The 20,330-nt window shown below is 40.6% G+C and overlaps 1 protein-coding gene across 7 annotated transcripts in view; it reads left to right on the forward strand.

Annotated features, from left to right (window-relative positions):
- The window catches only part of znf423 (zinc finger protein 423), a 392,953-nt gene that overhangs the window by 177,786 nt on the left and 194,837 nt on the right, over window positions 1-20,330 (forward strand). For 6 of the 7 annotated variants that reach the window (XM_059992895.1, XM_059992896.1, XM_059992899.1 and 3 more), the window contains 2 exons: window positions 14,631-17,863; window positions 18,139-18,223. In XM_059992895.1, coding sequence (XP_059848878.1) covers window positions 14,631-17,863; window positions 18,139-18,223 — 3,318 coding nt within the window. The remainder of the gene's footprint in view (window positions 1-14,630; window positions 17,864-18,138; window positions 18,224-20,330) is intronic. The other variant, XM_059992897.1, reaches the window with a different exon arrangement.

Consider the following 20,330-nt stretch of genomic DNA (forward strand, 5'->3'; position numbering starts at 1 on the left):
GGACTAGCCCCAAGTGGATTGGTGGCTAGACATTCTGCAACTTCCTTTGCCTTCTGACTTCCCAGAGCCTCTTCACCGTTAACAATGTTCATGTCAGGACTGTGCTAGGACATGTTTTCCAGTTGCCTGGATGAATCCAGTTACTCAGCACAGTTCAAGCTATATTTTCCACTCCATCTAAAATGTCAACTGTTTATTCCCTTCCTCCTTGAGGCACTATACTTTGATTCCATACCATGTATAAATCACACTGATGCAGCTCATAAAAAATCTACAGCTTCACATCCCAAAAGTGTGGCCTCAACAGGTGCACAGGAGTAGCATCATCTTCCATTCCTCTTCCAATTTACACGCCATCCTAACTTGGACATTTGTTGCCATTCCTTCACAGATGGCAATAACTCAAGAAGGTAATTTTCTGCATTGGTTTCAAGGTCTTTTGGTGATGCCCAGATGAGGATTGTGTTTCCAAAACAAAAGTGAAGATGATAGTCTGTTGTTCTTGTGCAACCATATTGTTGTTGGTTTCATGATTGAAGTCTAGAGATCTAGATCTGGTAGCATGGAAAGTTGGGGACCAGGTGTATTTCTCCCAATTATGGAGGAGTGGCAGGGGATGGTAATCAAGATGGGAAAAATAAATAAAGACAGGCTCATTTGCTGCAACTGATTTGATGTACAAAGGAACATATGAAAGGTAGAAAATCTGGAGACTTGAGATAAATATGATGGGAATAAGAAGCATTTTAGGTAATCACCAGTATCCATAACCTTGTAATGCAGTCAATAGAAAACTCAGAGGTGAGCCTGAAAAACAACATCTGGAAAGGAAATACTGGAAATAGAAGAAAAAATGGATGCTTGCCTGTATTATAGTGAATTTTGTGGCTTTTACAGAACTGTGTAAATTTATGGTACTTAAAGAGGCTATTCAGCCCATTTGGACCATGCCAGTTTTAGTGTTCAGTGTTGTCTAAACTTCAGTGTTCCTTTCTGGGCAAATGGGAGTCTGACTTTCTAAGGACAAACTGCATTCTGTTATCTTCATTACCAAAGAATCAGTTTTGTTTTACCTTCAATGGTGAACAAGCTAAAAGAAGACTTCACTGTAGGAAATTATTGGATTTCCTATTTGTTTGGCATTGGAAGTTCTGGCCTTTTTAAACTCTTTAGCTCCTGCTGGGTTTCCAAGTTTGGACATAAATAACTAACCTAGCCCCTAGCTACTGCTAGAATGAAGTTACTGACCTGGAAAACTCATTTTGTTTGATTCAACGAAAAGGGCAAATAAGCTTGGCTACTCAAACTTCCTTGAGAGTAGTATGCAGTTAAGTTTTGCTGAAATGGAGGCTGAAGTTTCCTTAACTCGGCAAATGCACTCATATATTTATATCCTGACTCCACAAAATCTGGCAAGGAATGAAGAATCTTCTATGTAGTTATTGACTGAACATTTTCTCACTTCTTTGTTTCATGTGGTGTTAGGAGTTGGTACATCTTCATTGAAGGAAAGGCCGTTCCATTGGCTCACAGACTGCATTTTGTATTTTTGCCCCTTGGTTGCAGGTGCCCTTTGAGAATGCTTTCCACAGAAGTAAGCTGTTACTTTTATGAGGTAGGAATTTGGGCATCACTGTTATTAATCAAAAATGACAATCTCAAACAGTTATCATTAATAAAGATGGCTTCTAAATAACAGAGCTTTATTTTGCTTGACAATAATTTCTCTGTGGACAATTTGTCACAGATGGCAGGGCAGTGCACGTCACACTTTGTGTTGTGGATATAGTATTTTTTTGTTGCTTTCCCTGATCCAAGCAAAATCTCACCTCCTGGAACTTAATTCAAGCCAAAACCTTCAGTACTCCATATTGATGAAACACAGGTTATCTAGTCAAATTTGATGATGAAAGTGCATGAACGTTACTAAAGTAATAATTTTGCACTGCTTTGTCATTTATTTGTCCTTGGAATGTGGAAATTTCTGCAGACAACCTGATGGTGATGGGTTTTATCCCTAACATTGTGGCACTGGTGCTATAATTGTATATGGAAAAACTTAATACAAGAAGGCAGTATGATGCACATGCCAGAATTATATGTGGCCTGGTCATGATGGAGTTTTCTTCTTAGTGGTTGTGAAGCAGAATTAGGGCAAACACGATAAGAAGCGACTTTAATGTCTAATGTCTCATCCTCCATCGCTCAAAGTCGACGTTTCAAGCTGAAACCCTATGAAATAATTATTCACTGTTTTCTTTATTCTGTGAAAGGATAAAAATATTTTAGTTCCCTATGGTGACACTTCCTCAGCTACCTGCTAAGTGCTGCTACTGGCCCCTCTTTGAGGCTAAACCAGACTGTTCTCAACCTCAACATCCTATCTGACCATGAGCTGAACTTCCAAACTAGTATCCTCTTCAAAACCAGGTTTATCTTTTTCCAAATATGTCTCCCACCTTTGTACCTCTCGGCCACTGAAACAGTCATTTATGTCTTCGTTACCTGCAATTTCAAATATTCCTATGTCTTAATTGGTTGCACACCTTCAACACTGTAAAAATATCCTGGCCCCAAACCCTTTAGTCCATGTCCTAAAGTTTGATAACAACATTGGTTTCTACCTTTGCAGCATCTAAGATTTTAATTTTTCAGCCCTCAATAGACTAGTACATCAAACAAACGAGCTTCTCCTCCACTGACTCTGTCTGAACTTCCCAATGTCTTAGGAAAGCAAACACCACGATCCAGGACTTCACTCACCCAAGACATAGAACCATAGAACATTACAGCACAGAAACAGGACCTTCGGTCTATCTGGTCTGTGCCGAACCATTAATCTGCCTAGTCCCATCGGTCTGCACCCAGACCATAGCCTTCCATACCCTTCATCCATGTACCTATCCATATTTCTCTTAAAAATTGAAATTGCCACTTGCACTGGCAGCTCATTCAAAACTCTCTCCACTGTCTGAGTGAAGAAGATCTCCCTCATGTTCCCCTTAAACATTTCACCTTTCACCCTTAACCCATGACCTGTAGTTTTAGTCTCACCAACTTCAGTGGAAAAAATCTGCTTGCATTTTCGCTATCTATATCCTTCATAATTTGTATACGTCAATCAAATCTCCCCTCAATCCTCTACATTCTAGGGAATAATGTCCTAACCTATTCAATCTTACAACTCAGGTCCTTAAGTCCCAGCATCATCTTTGTAGATTTTCTCTGCACTCTTTCAATCTTATTTACTGTACATTGTTCCTGTAGGTAGGTGACCAAAACCACATACAATACTCCAAATTAGGCCTCACCAATGTCTTATACGATTTCAACATAACATTCCAATTCCTGTACTCAATGCATTGATTTATGAAGGCCAGTGTGCCAAAAGCATTCTTTACAACGGTATCTACATAATTGCAGATTCTGCAATTATGAAACTGTTTTCCCAGATACCTCTGCTGCACTCCTCAGTGTCCTACCACTCAGCAGTAAGACCTATCCTGGTTTTCTTCCCAAAATGTAACACCTCACATTTGCCTGCATTAAATTCCACCCAACATTTTTCAGTCCATTTCTCCAGCTGGTCCTAATCCCGGTGCAAGCTTTGATAGTCTTCCTCACTATCCACTAATCTTGATGTCATTCACAAATTTGCTGATCCAATTTACCACTTTATCATCCAGATCGTTGGTATAGATGACAAACAACAATGAACCCAGCACCGATTCCTGTGGCACACCACTAGTCACAGACCTCCAGTCAGAGAGGGTAACCATTTATAACTGTCTCCTTCTGTGGGGCCAATACCCAATCCAGTTTACTACTTCATCTTGAATGCCAAGCAACTGAACCTTCCTGACCAACCTCCCATGTGGGATCTTGTCAAATACCTGTTAAAGTCCATGTAGACAACATCTACTGCCTTGCCTTCATAAACTTTTTGTGTAACTTCCTCGGAAAAACTGTGATTGTTCAGACAGGACTTGCCATGCACAAACCCATGTGACTGTTCCTAATCAAACCCTGTCTATCCAAGAACTTATACATCTGCTCCCTCAGAATACCTTCCAATAACTTTCCCATAACTGATGTCAGGTCACCGGCCTGTAATTTCCAGGTTTATTCTTGGTGCCTTTCTTAATCAGTAGAACAACATTAGCTATCCTCCACCATCTCATGTTGGATAAGGATGTTTTAAATATCTGCTAAGGTACCTGCAAATTTTGCACTTGCCTCCAACAGGATCCAAGGAGGCACCTTGTCATGGCCTGGAGATTTATCCATCCTATTTTACCTCAAGACAGCCAACACTACTTCCTCTGTAATCTGCACAGGGTCCCTGGTCTTGCTGCTGAATTACCTCATATTGATAGACTCTGTTTCCATCTCCTGAGTAAATACTGAGAGAAAAAATCCATTTAAGGTCTCCCCCATTTCTTTCAGCTCCACACATAGATGACTTCCAGAGGACTAATTTTGTCCCTTGTTATCCCTTTGCTCTTAATATATCTGTAGAAGTCCTTAGGATTTTCTTTCACCTTTTCTGTTAGAGCAATTTCTTGCCTTCTTTTAGGCTTCCTGATATCCTTCTTAAGTGTTCTCTTGTATTTCTTGTACCCCTCAAGTATAAGAAATGCTGCAATGCACCTTCTTCTTTCTCTTAACGAGGGCTTCAACATCTCTCAAAAAACAAGGTTCCCTAAACCTGTTATCTATGCCTTTTATTCTGACAGGAGCACACAAACTCTGTGCTCTCAAAATTTTGCTTTTGAAGGCCTCCCTTGTAGCAAGTATACCTTTACCAGAAAACAACTTACCCCAATCCACACTTGCCAGATTCTTTCTGATACCAACAAAATAGGCTTTTCTCAAATTTAGGGTCTCAACCTGAAGACCAGGTCTGTTCTTTCCCATAATTCCCTTGAAACTAATGGCATTATGATCACTAGATGCAAAGTGTTCCCATACCAAACCTTTGTCATCTTCCCTGTCTCATTACCTTATGGGAGATTGAATATCATACTCTCTCTCCTTGAGAGTTCTATATACTGATAAAGGAAAATTTTGTGAACACATTTGACAAACTGTTTACAGTTTGGGAGTCTTAGTCAGTATATGGAAAGTTAAAATCATCTATAACAACCTTATGCTTCTTGCAATAGTCTGTGATCTCTCTATGAATTTGCTCTGTTAAATTCCGCGGACTGTTGTGTGGTCTATGATAAAATCCCATTAACGTGGTCATACCTTTCTTATTCCTCAGTTCTACTTATAAAGCCTCAGGAGATGAACTTTCCAGTCTGTCCTGAATGAGCACTGCTGGACTTTTTCACTAATGAGTGATGCCATCACTCCCTTTTAATCTTTCAGGCTGTATGGCATCTAAAACAACAGAATCCCTGAACGCTGAGTAGCCAGTCCAGCCCCTTCTGCAACCAAGTCTCACTAATGGCTACAATATCATAATTCCATGTGTTGATCCATGCCCTAGGCTCATCTGCCTTTCCTGTAAATCTCCTTGTATTGAAATATGTGCAGCTCAGAACATTAGTCCCACCATGTTCAACCTCGTATGTAGGCTTAACAACATCTTTCTCCACAGCCACTTCACTATGGATACTCTTGATTCCCATCCCTTTGCAAATCTAGTTTAACACCCCCCAACCCCTGCAGCACTGGCAAACCTTCCCACCAGGATATTAGTCCCTCTCCAGTTCAGGTGTAAACTGTCTCTCTGTCCAGGTCCCACCTTTCTTGGAAGAGAGCCCAGTGATTCAAAAATCTGAAGCTGTCCCTCCTGTACCAACTATTTAGATATGTATTGGCCTGTTTGACCTTACAGTTTCTGGCCTCACCAGCAAGTGGTGTGGGTAGTAATTCTGAGAGCACAATCCTGGAGGTCCTGTCCTTTAAATTAGCACCCAACTCCCAGAACTCACTTCGCAGGACCTCATCACACATCCTAGTCATGTCATTGATACCGATGTGGACCAGAACTTCTGGCTGATCACCTTCCCACTTAAGTATGCTGTGGACTTCATCTGAGTTGTCCTTAGCCCTGGCAGTCAAGAGGTAACAAGCTGTCTTGGAATCTTGTTCTCATCCACAGAACCTGCTTTCTATTCTCCTAACCAATGAATCTCCTATCACTACAGCTCACCTATTGTTTCCCCCCACCCCCACTTCCCTTCTGAGGCGTACAGATCCAGACTCAGTGCCAGAGACTTGCTCATTGTAGCTTCTCCCTGGTAGGTCATTTCCCCCAAAAATATCCAAAACGGTATACTTATTATTGAAAGAAACGGACACGGGGTTCTCTGTGCTGGGTGCCTATTCCCTTTCTATCTCTTGACAGTCATCCAGGTACCTGCCTCCTGTTACTTAGGTGTTACTACCTCTCTATAGCTCCTATCTATCACCCCCCCCCCCCCCACCCCACCAAAGTTCCCACATCTCACACAAGGAACATGTCACTATCTCTGGACCCATTCTCAGTGCACTCTGTACTAACAAAGAAAAACTTAACAGAAACTTACTTAGAACCTGCATGATGCTTGTCCAAGCAGACGACTGGAGAGGTCAGACCATGCTCCAAAGGTTTCAAAGGTATATTTATTTCAGGTATACATCCTGAAATGCTTTTTCTTCACAACCATCCATGAAAAGATAGATAGATGCTTTATTTATTAAACAGAGGAGCGCCCCAAAGAATAAATGGCAGTTAAATGTTAGAACTCCAAAGTCCCCTCCCAGCTCCCCTCCCTCCCGCACATAAGTGGCAGCAAGAAACAATCCCTCCCCCCCCCCCCCACCACCGGCAAAAAAAAGCATCGGCACCCGCCACCGAGCACTCAAGCGTGCAGCAAAGACACAAACTTGCAGTACAGTACTCCAAAGATCTGGTATTCAACATACCACAGGTTCTCTCTCTCCCTAATAAGGGAGAAAGAAATGTCTCCATTTCACAGCAAGAGGGGAGATGTAACTAACAACTAGCTAGTTTACAATGTTAAAAGTCTGTTGTGCTGCTTTTTCCGAGCTCTGTGCCCAAATATTTTAGGTCTCTGGGCACACAGCCAATGATCTTCCAGCTCCCATGACCCACTGGTCCGGGACACCGACCTTCGATCTACCCGTCTCCAAAGTCCCGAGATCCTAGGCCTCCAAAGACAAGCGGAACTCATAGGCCACACCCTTGACATATCACATAACAACCAGTTGTGACACCCCGAGAGTGGGTTCCATTCCCACAAATGGCAATATGGACAAAAGATGGCAACCACGTTGAGTCCAGCGTCGCTGGCCGGCCTCTGTCTGCTGCAATTATTCATTCTGCCTCGTGTGTCACTACATTCTTGTGGAAGGAGGCTGCCATTCAATCCAATCCTGGGCAATATGTTCCCATGTATGTGGGTTGATGCCATAAGCTTTTAGTTATGTTTTCAGGGTGTCTTTAGAGCATTTCCTTTGGCCTTCATGGGAGTGCTTTCTTTCTGTAGTTCACTGTAAAGTTCTTAGGCAGCTGATAGTATGGCAAATGAGCTACGTGACCTGCACAGCATAACTGGGACCGCATTAGGATGGTGCAGATACTGGGCATGCCTACCTTGGTAGGTACCTCAGTGTCAAGGATTCTGTCTTGCCATGTACTGTTGAGGAGCTTTCTGAGGTAGACTTTGTGGAAATGGTTCAGTTTCCTGTCCATGTTTTACAGTTGTAATGCCGTGTGGGAAATACTGTGGCCCAATACACCTTCAGCTTCATCTGTAGATTTCTGCTTCTTCTGGTCCTTCTTCATGTTGCCTTTGGCGACCCTGGCATTTACTTTATATCAGTGACTATGTTCTGGGACAGCATACTGCCAAGGAACATGAACCTGTTCACTGAGTTTAGTCTTTGACCATTGATTGTGATGTTTGAGTCAATGTATGAATTCCCTGGAAATGGCTGATTCGTTATTTCAGTCTTCTTGGTGTTGACGGTAAGCCAAAGTTGGTACATGGATCAGAACACTTGTCGACACAGTGCTGCATATCGTCTTTTGAACCAACGTTCAGGGCACAGTCATCAGCAAAAAGGAAGTTTCTAATGATGTCTGCCATAACCTTAGTTTCTGCTTGGAGCCCCTTGAGATTGAATAGTTTCCTATCAATGCGGAATTTGATGCTGATGCCTAAGTCGCCATCTCCAAAGGCATTATTCAATGTGACAGAAAACACAAGACTGAGTAACATGGGCACCAAGATGCAGCCCTGCTTGATCCTGTTTGAAACAGGGAAGGGCTCAGATGTCTCACCATTGTCCTGAACTCTAGCTTGCACATCATTGTGGGATTGCTGCATCATAGCGATGAATTTCCTTGGGCATCTGTGCTTCGCCGTGATCCTCCATAGCTTCTCTGCTAAGTGTTGAAGGTGAGATCAACTGCAGGAGAACAGGTCAGCATTTTGTTTTTGGCATTTCACTTGGATCTGCCTTGCAGCAAGCACTGTATTAATTGTCCCATGCTCTCTTCGGAACTCACACTGGTTCTAGTAGGAGCCCTGGGTCAAGATGTGATGTGAGACTGTTGAGGAGAAGCGTGACGAAGATCTTGCTTGCAATAGCAAGGATATTCCCCAATAGTTGTCGCAGGACGGTTGGTGCCCCTATCACTTATGCAGGTGAATAATGGATGCATCTTTAAATGCCTGTCGAATTGTCTCTTGCTGCCACAGGAATTGGAAGAGCTGACGGTTGTTTTTCTGTTAGCACCGCACCACCTTCCTTGTAGGCCTCAGCAGGTATTGCACCTGATCCAGGCACTTTGCTGCTGGAGAGCTGATGTATCGCTTCTGGGTCTCGGCAAAGGTCAATGGAACATTCAGTGCTTCATTGACAGTTACTTTGGGCAGGTGATTGAAGGCTTCATCATTTGTAGTTGAGGTATTTTAGAACTCAGCCCACCTATGAAGAGTTTTCTCTTTGCCCGTGATCAGCGTGTTCCCATAAGCACTAGGGAGAGAGGATGATCCTCGTGACTTGGGGCCATAAACTTTTTTTTTTAAATTTTTCAAAACATTTTACAAATTAAAAACCCCAAATCCCAATGAGGAACATTAAAACAGTGCAAAATTAAGCATACAATAACAATATGCTACAAAGGAAGAGAATTTAACAAAAAAAAGCACCTAAATTAAAGACAAGTAACCTTAGTGTCCTCCCCAAGCCCCACAACACAAGAAAAAACAACAGCAACTCCAGCCCAACCACAACACAATATAGAGTATAAGTCAGGACAGCCAAACTCCCAGACTGTGAATACACTCAGCAACAGAGGATAATAATGCTTTCTACCAGAAAAAAAAGGAGCTGAAAGCAAGGGACCGAAAAGAGAAAAAAAAAACCCTAGTCAAGAGGAAGGTTATGAAAGTACTGGATAAAAGGTCCCCAGACCTTATGGAACTTTAGATCCGAATTGAGAACTGAGTAATGAATTTTTTCGAGGTCCAAACAGGCCATGATGTTGTTAAGCCATTGAGCATGAGTGGGCGGGGCAACGTCTCTCCATCTGAGGAGGATCAAGCGTCTAGCCAGGAGAGAGGCAAAGGATAATATTTGGCATTTGGTCGGACCCAGACATAAATCTGTCTCGCCCCAAAAACCGAACAGAACAATTAAGGGGTTTGGTTCTAGGTGCTGATTCAGAATACACAATAACGTAGTGAAGACATCTTTCCAGAATTTCTCCAAGCTAGGACAGAACCAGTACATATGGATGAGAGAGGCCACGCCCCTCTTGCATTTATCACAGAGCGGACTAACACTAGGGTAGAATCGAGATAGTTTAGATTTAGACATATGGGCTCTATGAACAATCTTAAACTGTAAAAGGCAGTGGCGAGCACAAAGAGAGGTTGAGTTAACCGATTTGAGAACTGAATCCCAGCTCTCCTCAGATAAGGAGATATTTAAATCCTGCTCCCAGGCCATTTTGATTTTATCCATGGGGGCCCGTCGTAAGGCTGCTAGTTTATCTCGGATGGTTGATATAGTGGGTTCATGGAAAGAAATAGGTCCATAGCATTTTTCGCAGGCATTTCAGGAAAGTTAGGAATTAAAGGAGCAATAAAGTGTTGGATTTGGAGATATCTGAAAAAATGAGCATTGGGCAGATTAAACTTAACAGAGAGCTGCTGAAAAGAAGCGAAGCGATTATCAATGAAAAAATCTTCAAAATGTCTAAAGCCCTTCCTATACCAAACCTGGAATGCTGAATTGTATGTAGTAGGTAAAAAAAGGGTGATTATGAGCAACAGGGCTGGAAACGGAAAACCCCTGGAAACCATAGCATTTCCTGATCTGAGCCCATATACGCAAAGTGTGTCTAACAAGAGGATTAGCTATTGATCTGGGCAGACTACTAGGGAGTGCAGAGCCAAGAAGTGCAGAGATAGATAATTCTTTAGTGGAGCTCAGCTCCATCGCCACCCAGTTAGGGCACTCGGGTTGGCCATGGAAGAAAGACCAGAAGGTAGCACAACGTATATTAGCTGCCCAATAATATAAACGAAAGTTAGGTAAAGCCATGCCACCCTCTTTTTTAGATTTTTGGAGATGGATTTTATTAATTCTAGAGCGCTTACTCTGCCACAGATTTGACAAAATAATAGAGTCTAAGGAATCAAAAAAAGATTTAGGAATAAAAATTGGGATAGATTGAAATAGGTATAAAAATTTGGGGAGGACATACATTTTAACCACTTTATTACGACCTACCAAAGACATAGATTGAGGTGACCATTGTGGCCATAAACTTCTTTTAATGCAGTGTAGGGTCTTTAAATCATACCTGCCTGGATCTCCTCAGTGTTAATGCTCAGCCAGAAATCAAGCATCTGGCGCAGATTGTGCTGTATGGTCCATGTATGTTATTGAAGGCATCCTTTGAGATGGGCTTATGGTCACTGAGGAAAGCTTGTGGAGATGTGGTTTCTCATCACAGTTTTCATCAATCCAGCCCATGTGGCTTTTGATTCTCAGAATCTCTGTTAGAATGTTGGAAATCATTTCTCAAAGGCTTGAACAAGCAGATTCTATTCTGATTATCTAGAGGGGTGGAGTTTCAATGGTCTTCTTGGGGGTCAACAAAAAATTGTGTTCTGTCGCCGCCTTTCTGTTTGGAAACATTCAGCTGTCTTGGGGATTTCATTCCTCGTGGGCCTCTTCTAGGCTGGATATGGATGTTCAGTTTAGAAACGACAAGAGGGTGATCTGTTCAGCATTCACTGCCACACATAGATTTTTGTCACCCTTACTGTGTTTCTTCCTGATGATGATGCAATCAATTAAATGTAAGTGCTTAGAGCTTGGGTATATCCACAAAGTTCTGTTATGGGCGGGAACTGGAAGGCAGTTTTAGTGATCAACATTTCATGTTGGGCACTTGTCTGAAGTAGTAGAAGACTGTCGTTGTTGCAGTATTTCCCAATGACCCCACTCCAGCAGGTGTGGTCTGACCCTACTCTTGCACTGTTATGAGATTCTTGAATAGACCTCTCATATGTTGTAGATGAAAAATGATCACCCAGTCAACCCCATTGTAGCCCTTGCACTTCATTTGTTCACCTGCACTGCACATTTCTCTATACTGCTACAGTACATTTTGTACTCTGCATTTTGCTGTTTTTTACTACCTGAATGTACTAATGTACAGCACGATCTGTCTGGATGGCATGCAAGCGCAAGTTTTTCTACTGTAATTCAATGCATGTGACAATAATGAGCCAATGCTTCCAATGTTTGTTTAGGGCCCAGAGCCATTTCCCTTGATCTTTCTACTTCTCTTTAGCCTTACAGTCCTCGCAGCATTGTTTTCATCCATTTCTGGTCATTTGCACAACCTCAGTTTTAATCTTTGTTGTCGTTTGAAACTTTTGAAAATAATTCAAAAATGCCTTTCTGAAAATCTGTTCTTTAATCAAGCTTTTGGTCACTTGTCATATCTCTTCATATAATTGTCAGATTTTGTCCAGGCAATCTCAACTACATTTTTCTGCTTTTTAAAAGGCACTATTTAAATTCAAGTTCTAGTATTTGATGTGGTTCTGCAAACTGCTGCATCGTGCTTCTTAGAGGTGCACTCCATTCAAGCATGGATGAACCCTCAGCAGCCCCAATTGTTCATGGCTGCAGTTAACTATTGCTGTGAGGCTGGTAGCTGCCACCTGTGACACTAATCTACTTTGCAGTGCAGATTAAGGTCATTCTGACCAGCTGGCAGGACACTTTTTAATGAGGTTTTGCACTGGGCTGCAAATGGTCTCTTGGATGAAGTTTCATACTGGTTTGGTTTGACATGCTTGGATAACTTAGTTATGCTGTCATTTCTCACACTTGGTGCACACCTGAAAATGATTTAATTAAGATGTAAAAATGTAGCATAATTGCAGTTACTTGACAAGCTTTACAGGGTAAAAGTAGTATAATTGAGAATTTACTGAAAGGCTTTATATACTGCGCCTATATGTCAACTCTACAAAGGTTCTGATAACATTGGATTGTCATTAGTCCTGCCATATTCCTGTTATCAGTAATTAGGTAAGCATTTCATTATACATGCATGTTTTGTCGCCAGAATAGGTACAGTAATCATTGACTTGTTTTGGAAATGCATTTGTTTTGACTAATTGCACATGTCATGGGTAATTAAGTTGCAAACAAAAATTGTATTATCTTAATGCTTGGGAAAAACTATATGGTGACTAATCATTATTGCAGGAGTAATGGGGCTTAAATGAGGGTTTTGTGTCTGCCATAGCTCAGTTCAATGTGTTGCCTCCGTCAAAAACTTATACTTTCAAGGCCTAATAATAGTTGAGGAATTATTTTCTTTCTCACTCTCACACTCTCTCTCACTCTCACACACTAATATCTCAGATTCTAGGATTCTGTTGCACTTTTTTGAGGAAATGTGGTGCTACTATCCTGGGTGTCGAAGCCTAATATGTTTATATATGGATATTTATTTTAGAGATACAGGAACAGTGGCTAGTAACCAAATTGGCCTAAACCTACTGGCCCAATGACCTGCACTGCCTAGCAACTCACCTATTCCCAACACTAACTTAATCGCAGGACAATTTACAATGACCAGTTAACCTACTAACTGGTATGGCTGTGGACCTTGATAGGAAGCTGGAGCACCTGGAGGAATCTCATATGGTTCAAGGGGAAGTAAAAACTCCTACAGATGGCACGGGAATTGAACTTTCAACTGTGGAACGCCTTGAGTTGTGATAATGTTGCGCTAACCGCTATGCTATCATGGGACCTCCAATTACTACCTTATTTAACGTCACCAAAGCAAATAACTTGGTTAATACCACTTCAAGATTTAATTACTGTTTAAAATATTTTTTACATTGACATCTATAATCTGCTAGTATCCATAACTGAAGTCAGTTCTCACAATGGTCCAAGTAGGTTATCTTTTCATTTGTAGTGGTGGTTAGACCATTGGAATGTTGATCAAAGTCTTGCCACCTTATCTGTATATAAACAGACAAATAAGAATGTACACAGACATGCTATAGTGTGAATATGTTTCATTACAAATGTTAAATGGTAACATGCTTTGTTGCTGGTTTCCTCATAAGGATATTGAGAAAGCATTCAAAAGCCCACAAGCTCTATGCTGCAGTGCTTGCAAAAGCTTATTCTAGAGGATTACTACTTTTTAATGACCTTAATCCACTTAAAGTGCTTTTTACATTCTGTTGAACTCTGGATTCTGTTAGTAATAATGGTGTACGATTGCAAGGGATCATATGTCTTTCTAAATTAGCCAAATATTTTAATCTAAAATAGGCTCATGTGGTATATTTATTAAATTTACTGTAAGTGCCTGCAAAATGATTTGATCATTGACAATAAAGGTCAAACAATGCTGCTGTTAAGATCACTAGGGAGCATATATAGGGCTAGTATTCTCAACAGCCGTGGAAGAGAGATAGTTTGGGGATTTATTGTGCTTAAGCATGTAAAGTTTTTTGTCTGGATAGGTGGTTATATTAAATAGAAGTTATCTGTTTGATATTTAAAATGAAGGCCAAAGATTATCCTTGGAAGTAATTTAACATTTCACGGCCTTACCACTTTAACCAATTTTCATGTGCTTTGAGAATTTGGTTACTAGCCAAAACTTTGTGGTCACATAGTTAACTGATGTCATTTGGAAGAGGGCTGAATAGAATTAAGACTTTTATGAGGGACGGAGAACTGAAAGTTATGGCTTCAGGAACAGCTGTTGGCACTGGGATCTAGTTCCTGTGCACAATCATCTGTAGAAAGTACAGGTGTGGTAAAACCATTTAAACATTTTTGTATTAACATGAAAATCAGCTTCATCCCACTAACAAACTACTTGGGATGGCATGATTGTGGATAAAATGTTAAGAAAGCTGAGTACCTCACCATGGAAGTTTGTATATTGTTTGATGGAGTTAATTTTTTCATTTGCTCATGCTGACATGTAGTTGTGTGCGTAGTTATGTTTCTTATGTAATAAAGCATCATGTTCTAAAAATAATTTGCCCTTATTCTTCCACAATTGGGAATTAAACCCTTTATTTTCCTTTTCTCTACAGATGGTGATGATGACCCACAAGTATCATGGGTGGCTTCATCTCCCTCCAGTAAAGATGTTGCGTCACCTTCTCAGATGTTAGGAGAGGGCTGTGATCTTGGCCTTGTGGATGAAGAAGGAGGGACTGGTTTGCCTTATCCATGCCAATTTTGTGACAAATCTTTCAGCCGTTTGAGTTATCTTAAGAGGCATGAGCAAATCCACAGTGACAAACTTCCGTTCAAGTGCACATTTTGCAGCCGTTTATTCAAACATAAACGAAGCCGTGACCGTCACATCAAGCTTCACACTGGAGACAAAAAGTACCACTGTCATGAGTGTGAGGCAGCTTTTTCCCGCAGTGATCATCTCAAGATCCACTTGAAAACTCACAGCTCAAGTAAGCCATTCAAATGTACAATTTGCAAGCGTGGGTTTTCTTCTACTAGTTCGTTACAAAGTCACATGCAGGCCCATAAGAAGAACAAAGATCATGTTGCTAAGCTCGAGAAGGAGATGAAGAAGGAAGATGTTGTCTGTGATTATTGCGATGAGACATTTAATCAAGCTGAAGACTTAGAAAAACATATGGCAACTAATCACCCACAGATTTGTGAGAAAGCAGAGTTGCAGTGCATCCATTGCCCTGAAGTATTTGCTGAAGAAAATGCATTAATCAGTCACATTGATCTAGCCCACGGGAATAAGAAACATAAATGCCCAATGTGCCCGGAACAGTTTACTACAGTAGAAGAGGTCTATTGCCACTTGGATAGCCATAGGCAACCAGATTCCAGTAATCATAGCATAAGTCCTGATCCTGCTACAGGAAGTGCTGCTTCAATGAGTAGCACAACTCCTGATTCTAGTGCTTCAGTAGAACGTGGTTCCACACCTGATTCAACTCTAAAGCCATCCAGAAGTCAGAGAAAATCTTCAGGATCTTTGGAAAGAGAAGGAAGGCAAAACTCTTGGTCACCAAAAGTCACCTATAGCTGTCCGTATTGTTCTAAGCGTGATTTTAGTAGTTTGGCTGTCCTAGAAATTCATTTAAAAACCATTCACTCGGATAAACCTCAACAAAGTCATACATGCCAGTTCTGCCTTGATTCCCTTCCCACTTTGTATAATTTAAATGAGCATGTCCGGAAAGTACACAAAAATAATGTTTTTCCAGTAATGCAGTTTACCAGCGCATCTACATTTCACTGCAACTATTGTCCAGAGATGTTTGCAGAGCTAAATAGTTTGCAGGAACATATACGAATTTCACATTGTGTCCCAAACACACTTTCTCAAGATGGAAACCATACTTTCTTCTGTTCTCATTGCTCATTGGGATTCCTGACAGAATCTTCACTTACAGAACACATTCAGCAAGCTCACTGTAATGTAGGAAATCCAAAGCTAGAGTCACCTGTATTACAGGCAACACAATCCTTCATGGAAGTTTACTCTTGTCCTTACTGTACCAATTCACCCATTTTTGGCACCATCCTTAAGCTCACAAAACATATCAAGGAAAACCATAAGAACATTCCATTAGCAAACAGTGGCCGAAAATCAAAGTCAGAGCAAAGTCCTGTTTCTTCTGATGCAGAGGTATCTTCTCCTAAAAGGCAGAGATTGTCAGCAAGTGTACCTTCCCTATCAAATGGCGAATATCCATGCAACCAATGTGACCTTAAGTTCTCCTCATTTGAAAGTTTCCAAAGCCATTTGAAGTCACATTTAGAAATTCTTCTGAGGAAGCAGTCATGTCCTCAATGCAAAGAGGATTTTGATTCTCAAGAGAGCCTTTTACAACATCTTACCATACACTACATGACAACATCAACTCATTATGTCTGTGAGAGCTGTGACAAGCAATTTTCCTCAGTGGATGATCTGCAGAAGCACTTGTTGGATATGCATACTTTTGTGCTGTACCACTGCACTTTGTGCCAAGAAGTGTTCGATTCCAAGGTTTCCATACAAGTGCATTTGGCTGTGAAACACAGTAATGAAAAGAAAATGTATCGCTGCACAGCCTGTAATTGGGATTTTCGAAAGGAGGCAGATCTTCAGCTTCACGTCAAGCACAGCCATCTGGGCAATCCAACTAAAGGTCGCAAATGCATATTCTGTGGTGATACATTCAGTACTGAAGTAGAACTACAATGCCATATCACAACACACAGCAAAAAATACAACTGTAAATTTTGCAGTAAGGCCTTCCATGCCATTATTTTACTAGAAAAGCACTTAAGAGAGAAACATTGCGTATTTGACAACAATAACCAGAATGGTACAGCAAATGGCATTGCACCATGCAATAAGAGAGTGGATACTGACTTGCAGAACATACTGATGAAGAACCAGGAAGCTCTAAACAGCCATGAAGCTAGTGAAGATGATATTGATGCCTCAGAGCCCATGTATGGCTGTGATATCTGTGGTGCAGCATATACTATGGAGGTGCTTCTCCAGAATCACAGGTTGAGAGACCACAACATTCGACCCGGAGAAGATGATTGTTCACGGAAAAAGGCCGAGTTCATAACCGGAAGCCATAAATGCAACATCTGTGCAAGGACTTTTTTTTCAGAGAGTGGTCTCCGAGAGCACATGCAGACCCATCGTGGACCTGCAAAACACTACATGTGTCCCATTTGTGGTGAGAGATTCCCTTCACTTCTAACACTGACTGAGCACAAGGTCACCCACAGCAAAAGTCTTGATACGGGAACTTGCAGAATTTGCAAAATGCCACTGCAGAGTGAAGAGGAATTTATCGAGCATTGTCAGATGCATCCAGACCTGAGAAACTCCCTGACGGGTTTCCGCTGTGTAGTTTGCATGCAGACAGTTACGTCTACTCTTGAGCTGAAAATTCACGGAACATTCCACATGCAGAAACTGTCAGGGAACTCTGCATCATCGTCTCCAAGTAACCAGAGTCATCAGAGGCTCTATAAGTGTGCTTTATGCCTGAAGGAGTTTAGAAGCAAACAGGACTTGGTGAAACTTGACATCAATGGTTTGCCATATGGCTTGTGTGCAGGTTGCATGAACAGAAGTACAAATGGTCAGTCTGCAAATGTAGTTCAGCAGGAAACCAATGAAAGAACCAGTGCCAACCTTCGGTGTCCTGATTGTGCAGTTAAGTTTGAAACTGTGGAAGATCTGGAGAGTCATATCCAGATAGACCATAGGGAAATGACGCCAGAGACAAGTAGCCAGAAAAAGTCATCCCAGGCATCACCGGCTCCCAGGGTAAGAAAATTAAATGTATTTGTACAGTTGGCATATAAATAATAATTTAATGCTAACATAGTGCTAAGAAGAAGTGTATAAGACATGTAAGCATGATAAATCTTGAGGTTTGTTGAGTTCACTTAGTGTATATTTTTACTGTACCTAGGTAACAATGTGATTTCACATTGATTAGAATTGATAATTTCATTTTGTATTAATTTAAATTGTTTTACACAATAACTTAGTGCACCACAATAAATAATAATCCCTTTCATCTTATAATTATTGGACAGAAGAAGACATACCAATGCATTAAGTGCCAGATGACTTTTGAGACTGAACGGGAAATACAGATACATGTTGCAAATCATATGATTGGTAAGAAAAAATGTTTTTATTTTATTTATTAAGATAAGTTAATAATTTTAAAGTTGTCTCAGTGAAGGGTTACGCCAGTAAGTTAGCTGAATTGTTGAAGAACTGAGAGCAGTAACTGTTACATTGTGGTTTGAAATGGCAGGTATGGACATTCTATGGATCCTACTTTAGGTAGAGCTGTGGCAATGCGGTAGGACTGAGCTTCACAAACTTTTAACTTTGCTGAATATTGTTAAGAAGCTTTTTTTAAAATAACTTGTGTTTGCATAGCTATAGCTAGAAGTACAGGCTACTTTCAAATTTGTCAGTTTTCTGGTGTTGCACCCTTCTGAATTTTAATACAAGCTGTAGAATTTCTTTGAAGCTTTGTCTGAAGGTTTTTATCCAACTGGCTGTGATTTTACAATTGCTGCCTTGTCAGAACAGTAGCTGAAGGAGCCCTGTCATTTGTTTTATTCAAGTTTTTACTTAAACAATTATGGCAACAGCAAGAGCTGATGTAAAGAATTTCCCAAATACAATCAACAACACACACAATCCTCGTGTTTGCTCCCAAATACAATGTTTAATTTCTCTGTAAACACTCCCAATGTACCACACAGTAAATACTGACAAGGCAAACACTAAATGCAAATGTGTGGAAGATGTTCTGATAGCTCAGTAGTTAACAACTGAAAAGCTAATAGTTTAGTTTCCATTTCAGGCCTAAGTTTGCTGATCTCCTTTGGGAGTATTGTGCATGAACTATAATTGGCTGTAGTATTCAAACGCAAGGGAAAGGAAAACTCTTTGATTGTTATCTAGGAGTCTGCTGGTGGTATTCAGAAAAAAAGTTCACATGATGTCAACTTTATTTGACCACCACATCCCTACCACACTTTCACCACATCCACAGTGGAGTGGTGTGGTTATGTTCAGTTGCAGGAGATATTGGAGAACTGTTACATATGAAATGCATTATAGCAAAATAAGACTATGAAAGGCAGGGTAAAGAAGTGATTAAGACATTAGCAACATATTTTGAAATAGAATGCAATGGTTTAGGACTTTGGTGTTTTTGCATTGATAAGTCAATCAATGTGGATTCAATCGTATACAAACCTGACATACTTTCTACTACAACAAAGCATGAAATATATATGTTAAGTTATTGTACTTTATGGTTGGTTTGCTTGAAAATAATATGTTGACAAAGTATAATTTAAATAAGTGTTCAAATGAAGAATTGTGTAAGAAATAAAGAGTACAATAAATGGAACTTACTTATCTTAGTAGTGCACTAAAATGGGTTTTTAGAGTCATTGAGTAGCAGCATATAACATGGAAACAGTCCATTTAGCCTAATGCGTCCGTGCTGACCAGTGGACACCCTTCTCTTTATCCCATCTCCCAGCACTTGTTCCAGAGTTTACTGTGCCTAAGTAATTCAAATGTTCATCTAGGAACTTTTTCAATGCTGTCCGTAACCCAGCATTAATCAGTCTGTAGTCCAATGCATTCTGTAACTTTTTAGTCTGATTCTTAGATGGCAAAAAAAACAAGATGGAGTGGAGTGGACTATGCCCACCAAATTGCAGGTCTTCTTTAAAGTCTACTGGGAATCACTTCAGATTTTTTTCAAAAGGGAACGGTGGGAACATGAACTTGATATGCTTGGGTAGATGCTGTTTAGAGGATCATTTTTTGGTTGCCCCATGGAAAAGGTAGTATTACTTCCTATGCATTTGGAAGTCTTTAATGCTTTAGAGTTCTCTGTGTGGAATTTTATGCTTTTTCTGTTGTATTTATAGTACAGTTTGGCAATAGGGACTTGGGTTTCCCAGTGGAAAATCCTCAATTTCTTTATTTTAGTGATAAAATGGAACATGTAAGATTGAAACCACTTAGAGTGAAGTATCATTGAGGATGCTTCATTTCTATGTGTGCATGCCTACTTAACAGAGTCCAGAGAGCAAGAGGGTATTTTACTGATCATCAATGCCTTAGAAAATTGTGATTCTAATGCATCACCTGCCCATACACGAGTAATGGAAAGTTATGTCAACAAGTAGTTTAAGACCAGCTCACTTCATCTTGGAAAAACAGCATTTTGCAAATCATTGGACTT

Source organism: Hypanus sabinus, chromosome 17, assembly GCF_030144855.1.
Source record: "Hypanus sabinus isolate sHypSab1 chromosome 17, sHypSab1.hap1, whole genome shotgun sequence".
NCBI lineage: Eukaryota > Metazoa > Chordata > Chondrichthyes > Myliobatiformes > Dasyatidae > Hypanus > Hypanus sabinus.